We start from the raw sequence: 22,621 nt of genomic DNA on the forward strand, positions 1-22,621 counted from the left end.
TTTTGACTAGGGTAACTAGTCTTTTTTTTAGTCACTTTTCTTTTATTTATCTAACTCCATATTTATATTAGCTAAAACAACACACACTATTTTTGTCTTAACTAAATATAAAAGTTTGCCTTAAAAATGATAAATATTGATAGCAAGATTTGAATTAAATAAACTTAAATGACCAACGAACGATTATAGAATGATTAACACAAATTAAACTACTCAACAGCAAATATTTGTTGAGTAGTTTAGTTTGTGTAGTGATTTAAATATTAGATTTCAAATTTTATCAAAATTTTAGCGCTCAAAATATACAACCATAAAAAGATAAGAAATCATTTTTTTAACATTTTTGAAAAAAAAAGAACGATGCGGTTTTTAATTCCTTTTTAAGGGTTTCTTGTTTAGGTCAACCTGCTGGACTTAAAAAAACTTGAACTTGAACTCAAACTTAAAGTTAAAGCTGAAAACTTCTAAAAAAGAGAAGTGATTGCTTAGCCACTCTCTCAGTGTTAACTCGTTTATGTAATGATTTAATTTCAGGAAATATTATTTTAAAAAATAATTTAAGATTTTTCACAAAACTACTTTTTAAATTTTAGTAAAACTCGAAAAGTAGCAATATCCAGAAGTTAAGATTAAAAGGCATTAGAGTTTATAAAAAAAATTTAGCAAAAGAGTTTTTCTTTACTTATGGACCTTACTACCGTAAGAAATTAAAAAAACCAATGAGTTATACAAAATATAATTCATGCAATTTAAAACAAAAATAAAATATTATTTATGCATAATGAAAATACAATAGAAATGCAACAACATTGAAATCAATCCATAAAGGTTTAACAGATTAAATAAAATTTATTAAATTCAAAGGTCAAAAAATAAAATAATACGAGCCTCCCAAATAATTTAACGACAATAAATTTATTATAAAGAAATGAAATAAAAATAAAACACAATAATATGAAATGATGCTTCTCACTGACCACAAATTTGAAGTAGTAACTTTTTGTAGTCTCCCGAACAATCATCCTAAAATGTAAACAAATCTCTATGCTAAAATTGCAATTTTTAAATTAGAATGTAAAAATATAGTACAAAAAACTACAAAAACTACAAATAACTATGACAACAAAAATATTTATACAATAAAATACCGTAGAAAAGAAATAAAGAAAAAAAAAAAAAAAAACTTACGGATATAAAGCTAGCCAAAGTTTTTCCATAACTTGATTTGAACGATGCTTTTATTTGAACCATATCAATTTCTGAACGAGATACCATTATACGGATCAGAGTTTTATCGTCAGTACCTAACCCCTAAAATAAAAAACGGTAAAAAAAGATAATCACCAAAACCTTTTTTAAAAATCACTTTAACAACAACAACAAAAATTAACCTTCATGGAATGATAAAGGCGTTCAGCAAAATACTTAGGTCTATCTTGAGCACATTTTACTAGAAATAATAAAAAAAAAAAATTCAAGAAAAAAAAAAAAAAAAAGTAAAAAACAATTCAACATATTGTTACAACAATTTTAACTAATAATATATATTGACACATTTTCACAATTTCAAATTATTATTCACAGTATTTTCGATTAAAGCATAACTTATAACAAAGATATTAAAATGTCTATAAAAGTAATGTCAAATGGTAATCTGCAAGGCTTGGTTAAATTAGGAATTTTTAGAACTTAGATTAAAAGGTTCTGCATTATAATTGAAATTTTTCATCACTTTTACTTGAAGCCGTAATTAATTATGATAATTAATTGTGTTTGGATGATACCGAACAACAGTAGTATTAAAGTAGAAAAGTAAACCAAGACTTAAACACACTAATTTTTATTAATAAAGCAAAGTGTTATTTCAAATGATCATGAATTTTTGTTTATTTTATGATTATAACTTATTATACACAACCTAGTGTCAATTTCACATTTAATAAATAATTTTTTATATTTTTAATAAAAAATTTTAAATACATAATACAATAATGGGGTAAAAGATTTGTTTTTTGTTATATTTCGCACTTTGAAACTCTGTTTACTTATAACTTTTTACTCATATACTATCTTCAAATGAAATATGCACCAAAATGTACGATAACGAAAAGATTACACATGTTACTATCCCATTTTTATTTCACTTTAATATTTTATATAAAAATGAAGTTAATCTGTTTTTTTTTACTGTTTTTCAAAAAATTGTTATAAAAATGTAAAAGAATGCAATAGATTTAAAAAGATTTGGATTAAATGTATTTTATAGCATTTTAGTTTCTAAGAATGAAAGAAGTTTCAATTTCATTTCTCAAAATATTAATAGTATTAAAAATATATTATTAAATATTTTTAGCTGGTCTTTCACGCTTCTTTTCAGCAATAGGTTCAGATGACTTAGATATTGTTTCCACTTTTACCTTTATTTTTTTGATCTTCTCATATTATTTTTTGGTTTTGACAAAACTTTCTCTTTTCTACTTTCTCCTTTTTCTTATTTTGTTCTTTTTTATACCTTTCCAAAACTTCATCAATCCTAAAGATTCCATTAATATTTTAATCTTGTACTTGATTGGTTCTAGAAGTTTGAGCACATCCTGAATTGTAATTGAAGAGATTGAAGTAGAAAAAACTAGAAATTCCGTTTCATCATGAAATGCTGATGAAAGTGTATTAAAGTGCTTCTTCATAACTTGAGAATCATAACTCAGAATATGGTCATAAGGAATGTAGCTCAAATGATTATGTAATGGCTCTATATATAATGAATAATACCTGTTACCTTATTAATTGGTATTCAAGGAAATTCTACATGAAAAAGCCATTGTAAAAAATATTTAATCAATAAAATTTATTTCATTTATATTGAGAACCTATATAATACCTTGATAATATATAAATATTGAGTACAATGGTAGTACATAAACATTATCCTTAATGAACTATTACTAATGTTTATACTGGATAAAGTTACGTTTGAAAAAGTAGGAGCTTTAAAAAGTTCAGAATTTACTTGTGTAACTGAATTAGAATTCAGAATCATCATTTACTCTGAAACAATGCTGAAGATTTAGACATGATTTCTTACAAAGAATGATTTTGCCCAATTCAGTCGGAAGTCCATTTTTGAACTGCGGAGTATCTGAAATTTTCCAAAGTTTCTATATCATTCTTTGTTTTACAATCACCTAAATTAAATGACACAACAAGCCATTCAACCAATTGCTCTTTTTAACATATTTTTAAAATCAGTTTTCTTCAGACATTCTCCATTTTGTTGTTTCTTTAAATGCCAACCAACAGTTGGCTCTGGTTTATCAAATTTTTTAGGAAAGTTGTAGTAATATTGGTGTAATCATAGACTTTAAAAATTATAGTACATTAAACAGATTGATAATGGTTACTGGATATATACTGAGATTTGTCTAATTTAAAAAAACTGATTGAAAAAGACAATGATTTAATTAAAGAAAACATTTTAACTCTTGATGAATATGACAAAGCATTTAACTTACGGTTACTATGGTTACTAGTTAAACAATACAAATTACGGTATCAAGACAAGTACGCAAAAATAGCTGCATCTCTGAAGTTGTTTAATGACAACAAGGACATACTACAACTAAAACGACGATTTGGAAATTCGATTTTAAGTTATAATGAAAAGTACCCTATTATTTTACCAGATGGAAAGAATAGTCCATTAGTAATTTAAGACGCCCATGAACAAGTTATGCATTATGGCGTTAAAGCAACATTAAGTCGTATGTAAGTTTTTGGATTGTGGAAGGAAAGGAAGGGAAGGAAGACAGTCAAGCATGTAATTCATAAGTGTGTTATTTGTAAGAAGTTTAATGGAAGAACAATGATACCTCCGCAAACTCCTAATTTACCAGATTATCGTGTAAACTTGTTGTTTCAAGCTATTGGTTTGGATTTTGCTTTAATATTATACATAAAAAAATATTTTAAAATTAATTCTGTCTCTAAGGTTTATGTTTTGATTTTGACCTGTGCATCTAGTCATGCTGCTCATCTTGATTTAACTCCTGATAAAAAGAGACCTGCATTACTTTGAGCACTCAAACGGTTTATAGTTATCACTCTTCTGACTGATGAATTTAAAGTTAACTGAAGACTAAAGAATCTAAAGTTATGAATCTAAAGTTTTTTTAAGAAACATTTATTAACAGTGTTAGACTGCTTCGCTGTGTTGGCTGGGAAAAAACCTTTCAAGAAATTGTAGAAAAGTTTGTCAACTATGTCTAATGATATCAAAATGTTTATTAGATCCTGCAAAACCGTTTTCAATCAAAAATATTTTATATATAATTTTGATAGGTAAGAACTGTTTTTTTACCATTTGCAGCATACTTAGACACTGAAGCAAAAACATGTAGCAACATAAATACAAAGAAACAAAACAATACCAATGGCTAGCATTCCATCTTTCAAGTCTCCTGACATTTCACTCTGAATAGCTGCATCTAAAGTTTTTTTTGATATCTACAAACATAAAAAACATAAAACAAGCTTTTGTATGTGTATATTAAATAAAAACAGAATATATTAAAGCAAGACTGCACCTTTCGGTACTCCTCAAAAACTAAACGAAGCTGTGGAAAACTTCTATCAGCTAATATCACATTGAATCTGCAAAGGATTTGAACATTAAAATTAAAAACAATTAGATGATAACATCAAGTAAAATTTAAATTGAATCAAACCTTGATTCATCAGTACCCCATCTAGCTTCTCCAGCTTTGTATAATGCCTAAAAATTGTAATAACAAGAAAAATTATAATACCGCAAAGTATTTTTATTTCAAACAAAAAAAAGTCATATGAAGAAATATTTTTAAAACTTCATTTTCAAAATCAAAAGTTTCGAACATAAAATTTTGTTTATTAAAAAAAAAAAAATTGTTTTTCACATTTATGCATTTAAAAAAAATTTTTTTTTTTCAAAATTTCTAAATTTATTCTTTAAAACTTGTTATCTTCCAACTAGATCTTGAATAAACCTTTAAAATTTTACACAAGCTTACTACGTCCAAAAAATACACAAACAACCATATTTTTACTGCAAAAAAATAAAATAAAAATATGGACTTAATGCATGACGACAATATGGCCATAATTTAAATGACCACAATAAAAGATATATTGACCACAATAATTTAAATTTTACTTTTTACTCCATATTAATAATTACATCATACATTATATTCAAAGGTTGCAGTGTTATAGTAAAAACGATTTGTAATATCTGTAACTGAAAACCTTTTTCTTTAACTCTATAAAATATGTTTTGATAAATACATAGTAAAGCTAGTTAAAGTATCAACATACACAAAAACTAGAAGTCGTTTTCTAATCTTTATTAACTTATCTACAATTTTAAAAAACCAATAAACTACCAGTAGTAACTACCAGTTTTCTTTCATAAGCTTTTCTAACCCACCTATTTCTCTTCTTTATCATTAAAATTCATACTTAGCTTCTAAGCAGCTGTGGACTCATACTGTTCATGGGATTAATTGTTTTCAATCAATAATTTATCTATAATTATTTTTGATTTTTTCAACATTTCTTTTTCTTTTTGTTGATTTTTTTACATTATATAAAAAATATAAAATGGCAAGATAATTTTTATAATTTAATAAGATAATTTTAAAACAATAAGATAATAAAAAGGCAGCTAATTTCAAAACAACTCTTGAGTAACATTAAGTAGAAGAACTTAACACACAGTGGTGTTGAATGTTATACTTTTTTAACTTTCAACAAAGATATGCAGGATGGGGTCAATCATAAAACTCTCATAACTATCATAAATTATTAAAACTCTTTCACAGTAAAAAATTATTTATGGATTAGTTGTGCAAATAAGTTTTTTGACACAATAAAGTTTACTATGAGTCACCGCTGGGTTTGAAACCTCCCATATCAAGTTTTATTGTTATTAAAAAACACGGTAGTTAAACAATAGATCTTAAAAAGTTCCCTAAAGATAGATAAAATGAAAAAAAATAAACATTTTAGATTTGAAAGAAAAGGGAAGACAAAGTAGTTAGCTTTATAGTAAACCATATTAAATGTATATTATAAACCATATATGTATATTATAAAAGTATATTTTTAACTTTAACAATCTGTGTATATATAAAAGTATCTTTTTAACTTTAACAATCTGTGTGTGTGTATATATATATATATATATATATATATATATATATATATATATATATATATATATATACATACATATATATATATATATATATACATACATATATATATATATATATATATATATATATATATATATATATATATATATATATATATATATATATATATATATATATACACACACACACACACATACACAAAGTTAATCTCAGTTAGTCCAAAGGATGTAGCAAGAACTGCAGTGTTAGGGTGAATCTAATGTAGATAATGTGAGAGATAAAAGTATTAGTGTAATCATAGCATAATCTAAACCACCTAGAGCTGATAATGATTAGAAAAGTTTTTTTTTTCTGCCCTAATATAATTAGCATTTTTAGATACTTGATATTTTGAATTAATAGAGAACTTGACTCAATCAAAGATATCATTTTAAACAAAATGCTATGCATTTACCTTAATTTAGAAGTTCAAGCTATTTTATTAAAATTTCTAATTTATCAAATATTAGTTTTACTTATGTAATTAAGTACCCATAAAACAAAATTTAATGCAAATATCAAACCAATTACTCTGGTCTTTAGTTATCCAAACAACTACTCTGAATAAATAATTATTCTAGTCAACTTTAAAGGTCATTAAAAGATTAGACTTCATTTTAAGATATTCAAGACTGATGATTAATCATCTAAACAAGTTATAAGATAATATTTCTTAATATTAAGAATAAACTTTATAAAGAACACAATATTTCTGACAAATAATTTTACAATAAAGTATTTCTCAACTTTTGTATTTAATGTATATTCTAAATGATAGAAATTTTACGCAGGAGTAAAAGGTTCATAATATATCAATGTGCATTTTATTCATAGCAGTGTCTTGTACTTCTAATGATTTTCTTTACATTAGGGAGTTTGGAACTAATTCTATTTTATCAATAGAAAATAATTATCATCTACACTATTTTATTTATAATTGACTACAACTTGGAAAATATGAAACTTCTTAATTAAATTCAATTTTCTGATTTTAATAAAGATGAGCAAAGTAAAACATTCAAAGCAAAGATTGGTTTATGCAACAACAGTTTGTTTTTACATAAAGTATATATGTTGTATATAAACATTGCGGTAGTGGTGTATTCATAGAGCGCTTTCTTTGTAAGTGAGAAATTCTGAGCTTGATTACCACCACTTCTCTGGTAGTACTGCTCAACTTATTTCTCCACGATGTGACTTTATTTGGCAATGTTCATGTTTCAGAGCAAAAGAGAGTTGAGAGAGGGTTTTAACCATATTACTTAAAAAAAAATAGCCTCATCAACTGTAATGGCCCCTTGGCCTGGGAGGTGATTAACATTTTAGCAATTTATTTTTAGCAATTTGCTAAAGATTAAAGCCAAAATTTAAGTCAAATTTGGTACTAAAAACAGCTTAATTAAAAGATTTAACAATTAAAAAATTTTTGTATTACATCATGTGGGCTGTAATCCATTTTTTAGGTAGAATTCCTGCAGTTTTATTTAAGAAGTCTTTAATTACATCCTTAATCTTTATAGCATTTCCTAAAAGCTACTTAAACACTGCTTAAAAGCTACTAAAACACTGTTACAATGTTGAAATTCAAATTATTATAATTCATATATACATACTTTTAACCATTCTTATGTTGTTATAGTTCATAAAACTGTCTGCGTTGAACTAATTAGAAACCAAAATGGGGACCTACCTAAACCTATAATTATCAGTCCTCAGAAGTTCACATATATGACTTCTTTGGGTGGAGAATTTATTATAGATTACTTTGTTTATACTATAAATATGTTGCCCATTTTCTTTGTTAATACAGAAAGTTGTTTTGAGAAAAGTCTAACAGATAGAGTTATCATAAATAACCTATTTAAGTTTGCTCCCATGATCTCTTTTTACAGGTTCTTTTTGCTAGTGTAATATTATTAATTGATCAAGAACATATTGGAAATAGCTCTTAACATTGACTGATAACAATTTTTATGTGTTTGATGATTCAAAATTGTTTTGATGGAATATTATTTTGATAATTTATGTTAAAACTAAACTTAACGATCAAGTTATGAAGCATCAAGTGTAAATTCTGATCAACGCTTCATCAGTTTATCTATTAAGGTTGATAAAATATGATTCATTGATAAACTTGTAAATATGTACATGTGAGAAAAAGTTTAAACTTGTGTAAATATAAACATGTTTTAAAAGTAGTTTCAAGTAGTGTGGAACTTATTTTGATATATAAAATTAAATAAAAAGTAAGCAATGTTTTTAAAGAAAACGTTTTACAAGGTTGAATAAAATGTTTCTGAGTACCCAATAACACTCTGTAGATAAAGTAATATTCTGTTTACTTTTACAGTAATACCTTTACATATATAGTTATATCTGTTATACTATAAAGTAAAATTCTTAAATAAAAAAACCTGAGCATCTTCAACAGCTTTCTGATGGTTTAGCGCATCATTTTCATTTCGTGATCCCTAAATAAAATCTGATCTATCTGAAAAAAATATTTACTTCAAAATTATAATAAAGTTAATTTTGATCAGAAAAATATTAAAAATTAAAAACATTGAATTTACTTGTACTAGTGACACTAAAAGTCTTCGAAAATGTCCTGATGTTTCAGATAAAATCCATTTCTCAAGATCTTCTTTATATACTATAACAATAATAAAACTTTATTACTTAAGTGCAGACATAATAAAAACTGATACTAAATTATTAAAGAGACATCTAAAGGAGTTCTGTGTTATGTCCACAACTTTATAGATAATAAACAAAAGCAATCTAAAAAAAAGATACTCATTCAATTATTTTTTTACTTTAATTCACCTCTCCATTACAGTCGTGGAGGCTACTTTTTTAGTTGTGGTTGTAACCACAACTAAAAAAGTAGCCTCCACGTTTTAACTCTATAACTCCAAAACATACCCTTGACAAAGAAGGCTGCTGCGCAGAGAAATAAGTTGAGTGCAGTACTACCAGAAACGTGGTGGAGACCGAACGTTTATTAGGCAAGTGCTATACCACTACACCACTACTGCTAAGATTTTATCTATTTGCTTGATGATTTTATTTGCTATTTTTGTAATTTGTACTTCTTATTTTAATCTATATTTTACAACAGAATATTTACAAAACACACATAAATAAAATAATGCGGTATTCCAATTAAAAATAATACGAATTTTCTTGCCTCAGGTTTTTAATACTTTGTCTTATTAGTGACCCATATCAAAAAGAATATCTTATGAAACTTCAGCATTATTATCACATTAGTTTTTGAGATTCCTTTAAAATCAGCTGTTTTACAAGATTTTTTTGTTTGGCAAACATCTCAGTCTTGATGTTTGTGGCAGCCATCTTGATGCTGCTTTTATTTTACTGATTATTGTGCAATCACTACAACTATGATCTAATTGAAATTTTTGAACCTATATATTTTAGAAGATGACGAATCAGACCACTGCTTCTAAACAAAATCCAAAAATAATGGGGTTGTAAACTTGTTGATTTGATTTTTGCAGATTATGACATCATAGAAACCAATTTAATAACAGCTGAAATTTCGAGGAGGCTGAATAAGTGCGAATTTCATAACTGCGAATCTGCATAAGTGCGAAGCAGTTGCAAAGACTGGCATAAGTGCGAACTGGCATAAGTGCGAAACAATTGCAAAAACTGGCATAAGTGCGAACTGGCACAAGCGCGAACTGGCATAAGTGCGCCGAAAGAATTTGCAAACATTGGCATAAGTGCGAACTGGCATAAGTGCGAACTGGCATATGTGCGAATCAATTGCAAAAACTGGCATAAGTGCGAACTGGCACAGGCGCGAACTGGCATAAGTGCGCCGAAAGAATTTGCAAACATTGGCATAAGTGAGAACTGGCATAAGTGCGAACTGGCATATGTGCGAATCAATTGCAAAAACTGGCATAAGTGCGAACTGGCACAGGCGCGAACTGGCATAAGTGCGCCGAAAGAATTTGCAAACATTGGCATAAGTGCGAACTGGCATAAGTGCGAACTGGCATATGTGCGAATCAATTGCAAAAACTGGCATAAGTGCGAACTGGCACAGGCGCGAACTGGCATAAGTGCGCCGAAAGAATTTGCAAACATTGGCATAAGTGCGAACTGGCATAAGTGCGAACTGGCATATGTGCGAATCAATTGCAAAAACTGGCATAAGTGCGAACTGGCACAGGCGCAAACTGGCATAAGTGCGCCGAAAGAATTTGCAAACATTGGCATAAGTGCGAATTGGCATAAGTGCGAACTGGCATAAGTGCGAATTGGCATAAGTGCGAACTTGCCAATTCGCCACTTATGCCAATTTGCACTTATGCCAATGTTTGCAAATTCTTTCGGCGCACTTATGCTAATTCGCGCCTGTGCCAGTTCGCACTTATGCCAGTTTTTGCAATTGTTTCGCACTTATGCCAGTTCGCACTTATGCCAATGTTTGCAAATTCTTTCGGCGCACTTATGCCAGTTCGCGCTTGTGCCAGTTCGCACTTATGCCAGTTTTTGCAATTGTTTCGCACTTATGCCAGTTCGCACTTATGCCAGTTCGCACTTATGCCAGTTCGCACTTATGCCAATGTTTGCAAATTCTTTTGGCGCACTTATGCCAGTTCGCACTTATGCCAGTTTTTGCAAGTGATTCGCACTTATGCCAGTTCGGGCTTGTGCCAGTTCGCACTTATGCCAGTTCGCACTTATGCCAGTCGCAATTATGCAGATTCGCAGTTAAGAAATTCGCACTTATTCAGTCGCCCTGAAATTTCCAAAGATAATCAATGTGATGTAAGTGACCATTTGGTTATATTAAGAAAATCTGAGATGGTAAGTTACAAGTCTGTCTCACTTTCTTTTGGAGTGTCCTTTGTACAAATTTATACTTTATAAAAAAGGCTATTATAAAAAAATAAAAATTAACTAACACACTATAACAATTAACTCAAATAATCAGAATTGTGAAGATTAAAACTTAGAACTTAAATAGTAAATCTTTCAATTTATCAATAAATAAATAAAAACTTTTGTTACTGGTGGATAATTCATCAATTCATACTTTTCGTATATTTTTATTAACTGTTTTTAAAAATATTTTTAAGTGTTCATTAATTAATTCTTAAATGGCAACCCTCACTCAACATCTCACTGAGTCCTCTTCTTTTTGCCTTCTTGGATTATCGTTTACTACTGACCTTTCATGGAAACCATACATACAACCAATTGCTAAATTAGCATATGCTAAGGTTGCTTCTCTTTACCGTGCTCACCATTTTATCTCTCCTGATTCCATTCTCTACCTCTACAAATCTCATTTATCCCTGTGTGGAATACTGTTGTCATATTTGGGCTGGTTTTTCTGTTTTCCTGACTCATACAACCTTCAACTTTTTAAGTCTTCTATCAACTGTTTCCCTGCTCTATAACTCTATTCCTTTTTTCTAATAACTCCAAACTTAATAGCGATTGCTTGCAGCCTTGTTGTCAGAATAAAAAAAAACATGATCTAGTAACATATGACACTATTAGCATTCAAGATGATGTCACTATAACTCACTGTTATAATCTCTATATTTACTCAAAAATAGTATTTTAAAACAAAGGTACGATTAACTATAAAAACAATATTAAAAAAACATACAAAAATAAAAGAATACTATATTTTAAAAAGTTTGCATGAACATACATCGTTTAAAAGCACTAGAAGCAGCACGTATTTGCTCATTGGTTCTCGTGCATAAGATCTCTATTAATGCCTTTTCATCTGTTCCAACCCCCTGATATAAACAATATATAAATATATATACTTTTTAAGTTTCTGATATTAAAATCTAGTACTCTGATTTGTATATTAAGAAGTATACTATATATATATAATCTGATTTATAGAATATTAAATATAAAACCTTCATTGAAGTGTAAAGTTCTGAAGCATCAAACTCATCAGGAGGGGTAAGCAAAGCAATCACTGTTTTTTCAAAGTTTCCACTCAACTCACTCATCAGTTCTTTAACAAGATTCTAAAAAAAGATAAAGTTTTAAATGACTTGAATAAAAGAAATTGAAGCAAAACTTTAAAAAATTTGAAAAAAAAGGTGGTGCTACATGTGGTGGTACTATGTGAGGTGGTACAATGTATAGCAGTCATATTTGTTTGTAAGCTTTCTTAATAAATGGTATGATAATGTCAGGTAATGGAGAGCTCTATTTAGCAAATGCTTTACATGCATATTCAGTAAATGCTTTAGATGTATCTCTATTTAGCAAATGCTAACGCATGCATACAAAAAATTTTTTTTGATGCATCCAGATCTTTTTTCTCTATTCTTTCATTTTGGTTATAGCTAACATTACAAAAATAATTTTATGTATGTTCAGTGAATCACGACTTCTGAACTGTCAGGTTTTGATATTATTGTTTTATAACTTTGTGTGTGATGAGAATCACTCCTTTTAAGCAGCTAGGGAGTAGAGGCTCTGAAATATATATATATATATATATATATATATATATATATATATATATATATTTCAGATATATATATATATTTCAGATATATATATATATTTCAGATATATATATATATATATATATATATATATATATATATATATATATATATATATATATATATATATATTGTTTATATTTGTAAGAGTTTGTATGGTTTGCAGTCAAATAATAAAACAATAGTAGAAAAATAATAACAATGATTTCATTAGTGGCTCAGGGAAACCTAAATTAAATTACTTACCGTACTTTTTAAAAATTGGAACATTGTATTTTTCTAATTGCATTAGTTAGCCTATATGACTGTCTGCACACACAAACAAAACCTACGCGACTACATGCAACTCTACTGACTACATGCATCACTACATGACTATATGTGTCACTACATGACTACATGCGTCATTATATGACTATATTTGTCACTACATGACTACATGCATCACTACATGACTACATGCATCACTACATGACTACATGCATAACTACATGACTGTATGCGTCATTACATAACTACATGCAGTAACATATCATATAAAACCACCAATAGAGAAACTAAAGATTGTGCCATGGCCATACCAACCATCGCATGTCTCCAAACATCTAAAAAATACCTTTAAGAGAAAGAATTTATCATTAAACAAATGACGTATTATATGCTATGTTTTTTAATACAAAAATGCATATCAAATGGAAGAGAAAGCTGTCAAAAAAAAAGTATTGAAAAATTATAAAGTAATTTGATGTGTCAGAAGACAGCAATCCCAAGTTTAAGAAAACTGGCAAATGGGTTAAATGGACAACAGACATTAACAACAGAATGGTGACTTATGCATATGATATTCAAGCAAAAAGCACCTCATATCAGCAAAAACTAGATCAACAATTTTGAGTGAAAATAACTTTGGAAGACAAGGTATTTTATCAGGCAAATTGCCATGGAAAATATAAAGCTATATGTTCCAGTATTGTGTGTAAAAAAAAAATGTGTGTAAAAAATTGTTGCAGAATGCCAGTAGGGTCAAAAAGCATCTTCTCTGTTATAAAAAAATACAATCAAAATTGACCAGCAACAGACATGTTTGCGAAGAAGCAGCTAAGATGCTATCTGGCAATGAAATTTCAAAGATGAAAATATTTACATTGAAATTCCACTGTTGCCACAACCATCTACATCAAATTTTAGGATACTACTTGCTACTAGATGGAAGACTTGAATAAATAAATCGTCTCCAGATAAAAGAGAACTACTCTTTTTTGAAGGAAACAGTTGATCTGAATGGATGCAGTTACTAAAATTGTCTATATCTGTATTGCCTGACTCCTTGCGCTTCACCTAAGGTGTTAAGAAGATATATTTTGTCTACCGTACTACGCATCTCTGAATAAACAAAATTGCAATCTTCTGCATTGACAAAAGACTAGTTTTTGTAAGAAGGAACAATAAGTGTTGACAGCTTGTACAAAGGATAAATAATATATTTTTTATTCAAGCTGGACAGAAAAGCTGCCTTCAAATTACACATACGGTCACTTTCTGAACCATTGATCAGACTTACCGTAAACAAATTAGTATTATGTTATGTATTATAGACTTATTTTATGTATTAGGTTATGGTAATTATGTTATGTTATATATTATAATTATTTATATATATCTTTTTATAAGTCTTTTTTTTTTAAACTGTTTTGTATTTAAACTAAAAAATGTGAAGATAGAGCAAGATAATTAAATTTTCACTAATATAAATCTTTTTTTAATTTGGGTAGGGTAAAGGCAGTTTGTTCGGTTTGGTTTGTTCCCAGCAATTTCAAAGCTTGGGTTTGGTTCGGTTTGGTAAGAAGTAAAGTTCGGGTTTGGTTCATTTCTTCATAGGTAAGGTTCTAGTTCAGCTCACTTGGTTCAAAATGCTTAGCAAGTATCATAGTTATGACAACCAATACAACTTTTAGACAGACATGGAGTACATCAATTTCCAGTAATTCCAACTTAAAAAAAATAGTGAAGGCAAATGTTTAAAAAGTGTCTCTTAAATCATACAGATATTTTCCCTAGTAAAAAATGCGTCACCACATTTTGAAGATGCATCATTATAAAAACCTTGAAATATTTGCTAAGACAATGGTAATTAAGCCAGATAACATCTTAATTTTAATACTGTAAAAAGTTCAACGTTCAATGTTCAACATCGTTTCGCTTTGGTTTTTTAAAGTAGTTTTGATTAACTACTAGGCTTTTCTGAATTTGAAAGAGTATGTTCTCAAAATACATGCGGTCATTAGAGAAAAATCTATCAAGCGAGTTAAACTTTTTACCTTTTGGAATTTAATTATTATTTATTAGTTTAGAAATATTACATAAAGAACCATATTAAAATATCGTTAAGATCATATTATCATTGAAGTAGTATAGAAAATAGTTTAGCAATTTATATATAACATTTTTATTAGATATAAAGTAGAAAGGATCACTCCTTTTAATTTTTCAATAGTTTATATTTTGTTTGTTTTCGCTTTTCTTTAGTTTTAGTTTTTTTTTTTTAAGCAGTTTTGTTTTTATTGAGCTTATATTTTATTTTTTAGAAGGTAAATAGGATGAGACCTAATCATTTTTTATGCTTTTTTTATGTTGGTTATTACTACTTTGAAATTTCTGTGATGCTATTAACAATTTTTGTTCTTTTTTAGAAAATTTAGAAAATAAATTAAAATTTTGTGCCAAAACTGACATGAGGTGTCACATGTTATTGTATGTAAAGGTTAAATTTTGTTAGGAGGATCCTTATGAAAAAAAATAATAATAATAATAAAGGTAAAGATTATTGTTTGTATATATATATTTATACTTTGTTTACTTTGAATCTTTTTAAATTTTCTCATGTCATTTTTAAAATTTTTGTTTGCACAATTCAAGTTATATATGTTTATTGTTTGATAAGTATGTGTATGTGGTAATATGTGCTTTATAGCTGTTTTATCAATGTGTTTTTATAATGTAAAGTGTTTTTTTTATTGTTTGTGTATGTGTTAATATGTGTTATATAACTGTTTTATAAATGTGTTTAAATTTAGAAGTTAATTTTTTGTTTAAACATCTCCTAGCTGATATGTTGTTTTTTTTAAGTCATAAGATTATTGTATAATTTATTTTAAATGACAGTTTCTTATATTTAGAAATTATTTGTGTGTGCTATTTAGAGTAGAAAAAAAATTATATAGAAAAGATCACAATCTTCAAGACTCTTTTAAGATTTTTTGTTACTACTTGTTAAAAATGGAAAATGAAAATGTTAATAAGCAAGTTAAGCGTTGCAGAAATGTAAGAGATTAGGCTTAGGTGGGATGAAATTAATAATTGATAAAATGCTAGATGTGCTGCTTGACAAGCAGCAAATAATTTGAACCCAAATGAGGAGAGCATGGTTAGGCAAGTAGAAAATAATCATCGCAGAAATGAAAGAGATAGGCTTAGGAAAGATGAAATTAATAGTCAACTAAATACTAGATATGCTGTTAGATATGAAAGAATGCATTGTATAGCAAGAAGTAATACTATTCCAGATTATAATTATTTAGGAGAAAGGAATTATATTTGTCAGCATTGTGGTGCTAAGAAATTTCCTGATAAAACACATTTTTTATGTTGCCATAATGGAAAGGTAGTTTTGTCGCAACCTTCACCATTTCCACAAGATTTACAAGATTTATTTAAAGGAAATTATGCAGATGGAAATGCCGATCTGAATTTTTTTTAAATATATTCGAAATTATAATGCCTGTATTTCTTTTGCTTCATTTAAAACTAATGTAGTTCAACCCATGAATCATGGGTTGCCATGTTTTAGAATATGTGGTCAAGTTTTTCATTGTATAGGTAATCTTAGGCCAAATCAAGATGTTCCACCGACATATTGTCAACTCTACATCTATGACTCACTTGCAGCAGCAATTTTAGAATGCAACAACGTAATAATGATCTTTGCTTAAATGACTTAATGTTTCGATTACAAACTATTATTAGTGAAGAGAACCCATTTGCTCTTGCATTTTAAAAACATGGCTGAAGTAGAAGATGAAGAAATTCGTCAAGCAGCTATAGAAGGTTGCTCAGTGTCAGTTGTAAAAATGTCTTTACTTGAAGGGCAAGATAGACGTTGCTATAATCTCCCTTCACATAATGAAGTTGCAGTTGTATTTGTTGGTGAAGATGGTGCACCACCTGCTTCCAGGGAAGTTATTATTTACCCAAAAGGTCATCCTCTAAAAGCTATATCAAGTATGTCTGCTAACTTATTTTTTTTTTTAATATATTTAGCATCATCTTCTGTTACCAGTGAAAAAGACGAGGTTATGCTTTATATTTTAATTAAATAAAATTTCAGATATTTAAAATTTTTAATAAATACGACATTTTTTAACTGGTCGCATTATACTCATATTTTTATTAAAATAAATTTTTTTACATGTTTAATCTTATTTAATTTATTCTTTTTTTTAAAATATCTTTAGCATTGTCTTCTGTTACCTGTGAAAATGGTGAGGTTATGCTTTATATTTTGATTAAATAAAGTTGCAAATATTTATAATTTTTATTATATTCTATTTACATTTGAGCACTTTAGAAATTATCGCTCCCAACACCCAGGGCCTCTCTTGGAGAGGTCAATAAGTGGTGTAATAGCGGTATGGATGAGCCCTCCTTTAAATAGAGGGCTCATCCATACCGGGGTGTTGGGAGACACCAAAAAAAAAAAACAGCAACCAAAAGGTTGTAAATGTCTTCTATCAGTGAAGATATTTATAACTTTTTTGTTGCTGCCAAATATAAAGCATAGAACATTTACAACTCCATTGTGGTAGAAATAAAAGACTTGGTTCATTTCTGGATAACTGATAGAACCAGAAACTGCTCAATCACACTGCTTCTTCTTGATGTAGATGAGACCAAAGTTCTGAAGCATTCAGTGCATTTAATTCTGGGCGTAGATCAAGCATTTGAACAAGATTTCATAAAAACGGAGCAGAAGGTCAGTGTGCAGAAGCTAATACCAATTGTTTCTAGCAAGAAACTGTTCAAGTCTGGCTCCAGAATTCACACTCTCAGTCTTATAGCTATTACTATGTTATTGTTGCCAAGCTATGCTGCACATTATATTTCTCTCTATCAAAAATATACTAATGCTGGATTTAAGGGTTTAATGCTGGATTTAAGGGTTTCCTGGCAAACAGATTTGGCCAGATTATCGAATTTGGCAAAATTATCGAATAAAACAGATAAGGAAATCACTGTTTTTTCACAGGTGACAAACTGTAATATAAAACATTAACCAAAAAAATTAACTTTTAAAATTGTGCATGCCATTACCAGAATATTAAAGCTAAACTGACACATAAAATATACTACTCTAATTTATTACTTAAAGAGAAACACAAAAAAGGATTTTCAAAAAATATACATACTTTTCCAAACATTGTTGCAAACTCAAGTTTAATTCTTTGACGTTGTGCATTTGATCTTGTGCCAATTATTTGAATCACCGCTTTTTCATCCGTTCCTTAAAAAGTATAAAAATTCTAGAAGTGGCTTAAGTTGTAACAACTGTAGTGCTGTAAAAACTGTTATACTTTATTGACTATAGTGCTGCCATGTTTGTTGTGTTGCAATGACTTGCTTTAACAACTATTGTGTTTTAATGACTGTATTAATAAAATTCCTGTGGTTGTGCAACAGCTTAGGGGAAAATAATACCAAAATAATTAGATATGGAAGTAATCAGGTGAAAAATTCATTAACTGATGTTTCAATAAGACAGTAACTCTTGTTTGTGAAGATTTGTTATTGTTTGTTAACAAAGTAAAAGATTTTAGTATGGCATTAAGAGGTACAAAATTATGAACTTTTATAGATAAAGATAATCTTTGTGGAGAAGTAACTCTTCATAAATAAATATACATCAATATGCACCATTAAGTACTGTAATAACCATAAAAATAATATCTAGGTATAGTAGAAGAGGTACACAAAAAAAGATTAAAAAAACAAAAAACTATTTTGCTTTTTGGTTAACGTTTGAAATTTTATCAAGAGTGCATTTTACAGTTAAATGAACATTGTATCAGAATATTTTTTTAATTTTAAATTTATTATGATGCTTTTGTAAGTAAACTGAAAATTGACATTGATCTAAAAGAGCTTGTTGTGTTGTGAACAACAAAATTAAAATTATAAAAAAAAAACCATAAACAAATAATAACCCTCTTACCAAAACCCTTCATTGCTTTGCGCAAATCTTCTGCATCTTGTTGTGGTCTGAAAGACGGAAAATCTTTAACAGTACCTTGAGTTGCTGGCTCTTTTGGAATTTCTGCAGTTGTCTAAATTAAACAGATTTAAAATTTAAATTTTTTGATTCAAGCAATTAAAATACATATATAAACATTTTAAGACACCTGTATTTTTGTTTGAATATATGATTGCTGCTGTTCTTGGTAATTAGATTGCTGGGTAAAAGAAGATTGAGCATTGTTGGGTTGGGAGCCTGCAATTTGCTGGGGATTTGTTGGTTGCTGAGGATATGTTGGTTGCTGAGGATATGTTGGTTGCTGAGAATATGTTGGTTGCTGAGGATATGTTGGTTGTTGAGGATACGCTGGTTGCTGGGGATAAGTTGGTTGCTGAAAACCAGTAGACTGTTGCGCAGGATAACCAGTTTGCTGTGGATAAGCTTGGGAATTTTGTTGAAAGTTTAATGCAGCTGAAACCGCATATGTAGTACTCTATAACGACATATCATATACAATAATTAATAATAACTTTAGACATGGAAAATTATTCATCAATTACACAAAAATAGTTAATTATACTAATAATATAATATTAAAACCGCAAATGAGTATGGCTGATTATATTGAGGTCCTCCTGGCATGGGCATACTTGCTAAATAAAAAAAAACAACATACAAATCTAAAACTTTGCATACATTAAAGTCAGCATACTAAACAAAAAAAAATATTTAAAAAAAAAATTTGAGCAAGCAATAATAAAACAATCAAGGAATCATAAAGTTAAAAAAGTCTTACCTACTTGAGGGTAAGGATTATGCATAGGAACTGTGTTGTAACCTCCAGAAGCATAGTTCCCCTGTTTTAAAAAACAAATATATTTAAAAAACTTTTTTTGAGTATAAAATATAATATAGAGTAAATCCATGACTAATTTTGTTTTTAAATGTTCTATGTTCTTTAATTTTATTTTTTATTTTAACCATAGTACTGTATAAATGATAATAAATTTCGAAATTGTGAAGTCTAACTCCAAGCAGTTTCGAGTTACTATTGTTTAGATTTTGGCTAATATTATTGCTTATGGTCAATTTCCGCTTTATGAATTTACTTTTTTTTTTTTAAATAAAATCTACAAAAGAGAAAAAAAAGTACCTTGAAAAAATATCTTAGAAATTCAAATACACAAGTTACAAACTTGTATTTAAATTATAAAAAATCTAGAAATTAACTTCAAACAAATATTAGCTGATAACATCAGGAAAAAGCTGGGGTGTACTGTTAATTTTCTCAAAAAAATTTCAAAATAAAGTAGTATATGTTTGGAGTAAATTGACAAAAAAATTCATTCTGTAAAATATATGACTTAAAAGTTAAATCGAAAATTTTATAACAAAACTAAATATTGCTTATTTGATTTTAATATTGATTAAAATTAGAAATAAAAAATGTGCACACTAAAGATTATTTAATTTTTTATTTTACATTTATATAAATCATTTTCCAATAAATTAAAAATTATCAATTTTTAATTTATATTTTGTGATTTCATTAAAACCTTTTTTCAAAACTTATGCAAAACTTTATAAAACTCAAGTTTTTTTGATGTTGACCATGACAAAATGGGTGAATAAATTTAATTTTTATATCAAATTTTTATATCATATTATCTTTTTCTTTAACTAATGCAAACAACTAAAATGAGTATAAAACAAGTAAAATCCACTAAAATGATTATGTAAATTCACTAGAATGATTATGTAAGTCCACTAGAATGAGTATGTAAATCCACTAAAATGATTATGTAAATCCACTAAAATGATTATGTAAATCCACTAAAATGATTATGTAAATCCACTAGAATGAATATGTAAATGAGTACTTATATGTCTAATTATCTTAATTCTGCATCAGCTCAAGATAAATTCTTTTTTTCTTATTTGATTTTTTAGTTATATTGATTTGATATTTATATTGTAACTAATGTTGAATAACATTAATGCTTTCTAAAAAACTCAACTTGTAAATTTTGTTTTTGAAAATCATGAACAAATTCATAATTTTCGAAAAAAAATGCACAAACCACAATTTATTTTAAATCATTCAAAAAACTTTGTTTGACATTTAAAAATATACAAGCGAGCAGTTTGTTCATCAATACACTACAGCACTAACTCTATAATGTTTCAACAGTTTTAGTTTTTGTGATGAGTTGGGCTCTGTCAGTAATTGGATACTGGTATAAATGGAACTCATTTTTTAAGTCAAGTTCTACAAGCTCTTTAAAAAGAAAAAGTCTTAGGCAATCCATTCCTGGACAAAAAAACATCTTTCTACTGCATAATTTCTAACCAGGTAAAATCTCACACTTAATAACTATAAATTACAATTGGATTATAAATAAAAACTACAACAACTAATCAAAGTAATTATAATAATTTATAAGTGCAGAAATACCAATTATGTAACATTAATTGCAAAGTTATTTAATTTAATAAAACTTATTAAATTCAATCTGATTTTAGCTGACTTTGAGAAATGGAAAAAGATATGACAAAGACAAATATATTGTTGGAATTAGACTGTATTGGATTTAGAAAGTTAAACCAATCAGATTCTATTTGCTTCAGACAGTTATACCAGAAAATTAAAAAAAAAAAAAAAAAGCAAAAAATAAAGATCATGTGAAAGTTAATTAATTAGTTTTTCAATTTTAAAATTAAAACTTTTTTCAATTTAATTTTATCATTGGCCAGTTCAATTTACAATATTTTTTTTATATATGTTGTTAATATTTTTATACATTATTTAAACAAATATTGCTTGGGTTAAAGTTATAAATTTAATTACGTATATATTTTTAGTACAAAATAATTTTTTTTTTACAAAAACATGTATCTTGTAGGAAAGATTTTTTTTTCACAAGGTTGTTTAAACATAGCCTGTTCTTATTTTAAATTAAATAAAATTAAAAAAATATTATTTTAAACAATTTATTGCACATCTAAACTTTTTACTGAGACTGAGAACTATCTTTGAATATTAAAATTTAACTTCTTAGTATTTTATCATAAAAAAAAATGAACTTTTAACTTGTATATTTATATTCCTCACAAAGATTGGTGCAATTACTAACAATTAGCTTTTTCTCTTTGAAAATTTGATTTATAAAGAAAATTGTAACTTCAAATAAACCAAAATTGATCAAAACAATAAAATTAGTAAAAGTTGAATTACAAATCAGAAACCAATAATCAGAATAACTAGTTACATGACTGGTTGTTTTAACATGGAATTACTCTATAGGTACTTCTTTAATAAAATTTAATTACCACTGGTTGAGGAGGGTATGCATCTAAAGTACTTTGTGGTGCAATAGGATAATGTGCAGGAATAGGAGGATAACCATAACCACCAGGTGGAGGGTAACTCATTATAAATATTTACTGAATTAACTATTTGAAAAAATGACAATTTCATTTTTTATTAAAATATCAGTTGAATTTACACAAAAAATAAATCTTTTTAATATCATGAAACCTTTAAACTTAAAAATTTTTATTAAAAAAATAAAATAAACAAT

The 22,621-nt window shown here is 27.6% G+C and overlaps 1 protein-coding gene across 1 annotated transcript; it reads right to left on the reverse strand.

The window, feature by feature from the left end:
* Nucleotides 1-720: 720 nt before the first annotated feature.
* LOC100215896 (annexin-B12-like) lies at nucleotides 721-22,526 on the reverse strand. Its single transcript, XM_065813901.1, has 16 exons — nucleotides 22,371-22,526; nucleotides 19,837-19,897; nucleotides 19,641-19,693; nucleotides 19,207-19,533; nucleotides 19,020-19,131; nucleotides 18,217-18,311; nucleotides 12,152-12,265; nucleotides 11,932-12,022; nucleotides 8,804-8,883; nucleotides 8,645-8,701; nucleotides 4,725-4,771; nucleotides 4,584-4,650; nucleotides 4,428-4,503; nucleotides 1,392-1,450; nucleotides 1,189-1,311; nucleotides 721-1,023 (listed from the first exon to the last, which is right to left on the reverse strand). The coding sequence occupies exons 1-16, from the start codon at nucleotides 22,470-22,472 to the stop codon at nucleotides 970-972; spliced, it is 1,518 nt and encodes a 505-aa protein (XP_065669973.1). The 5' UTR covers nucleotides 22,473-22,526; the 3' UTR covers nucleotides 721-969.
* Nucleotides 22,527-22,621: the final 95 nt, after the last annotated feature.

This window comes from Hydra vulgaris, chromosome 12 (genome assembly GCF_038396675.1).
Source record: "Hydra vulgaris chromosome 12, alternate assembly HydraT2T_AEP".
NCBI lineage: Eukaryota > Metazoa > Cnidaria > Hydrozoa > Anthoathecata > Hydridae > Hydra > Hydra vulgaris.

Excerpts from the sequence above, each read along its gene's own strand:
- LOC100215896 (XM_065813901.1), bottom strand. The coding sequence starts at position 22,472 with ATGAGTTACCCTCCACCTGGTGGTTATGGTTATCCTCCTATTCCTGCA. Across the intron at positions 4,504-4,583 it reads TTTTTGAGGAGTACCGAAAG|ATATCAAAAAAAACTTTAGA; the intron begins GTGCAGTCTTGC and ends TTATGTTTGTAG. Across the intron at positions 1,312-1,391 it reads GCCTTTATCATTCCATGAAG|GGGTTAGGTACTGACGATAA; the intron begins GTTAATTTTTGT and ends TTTTTATTTTAG.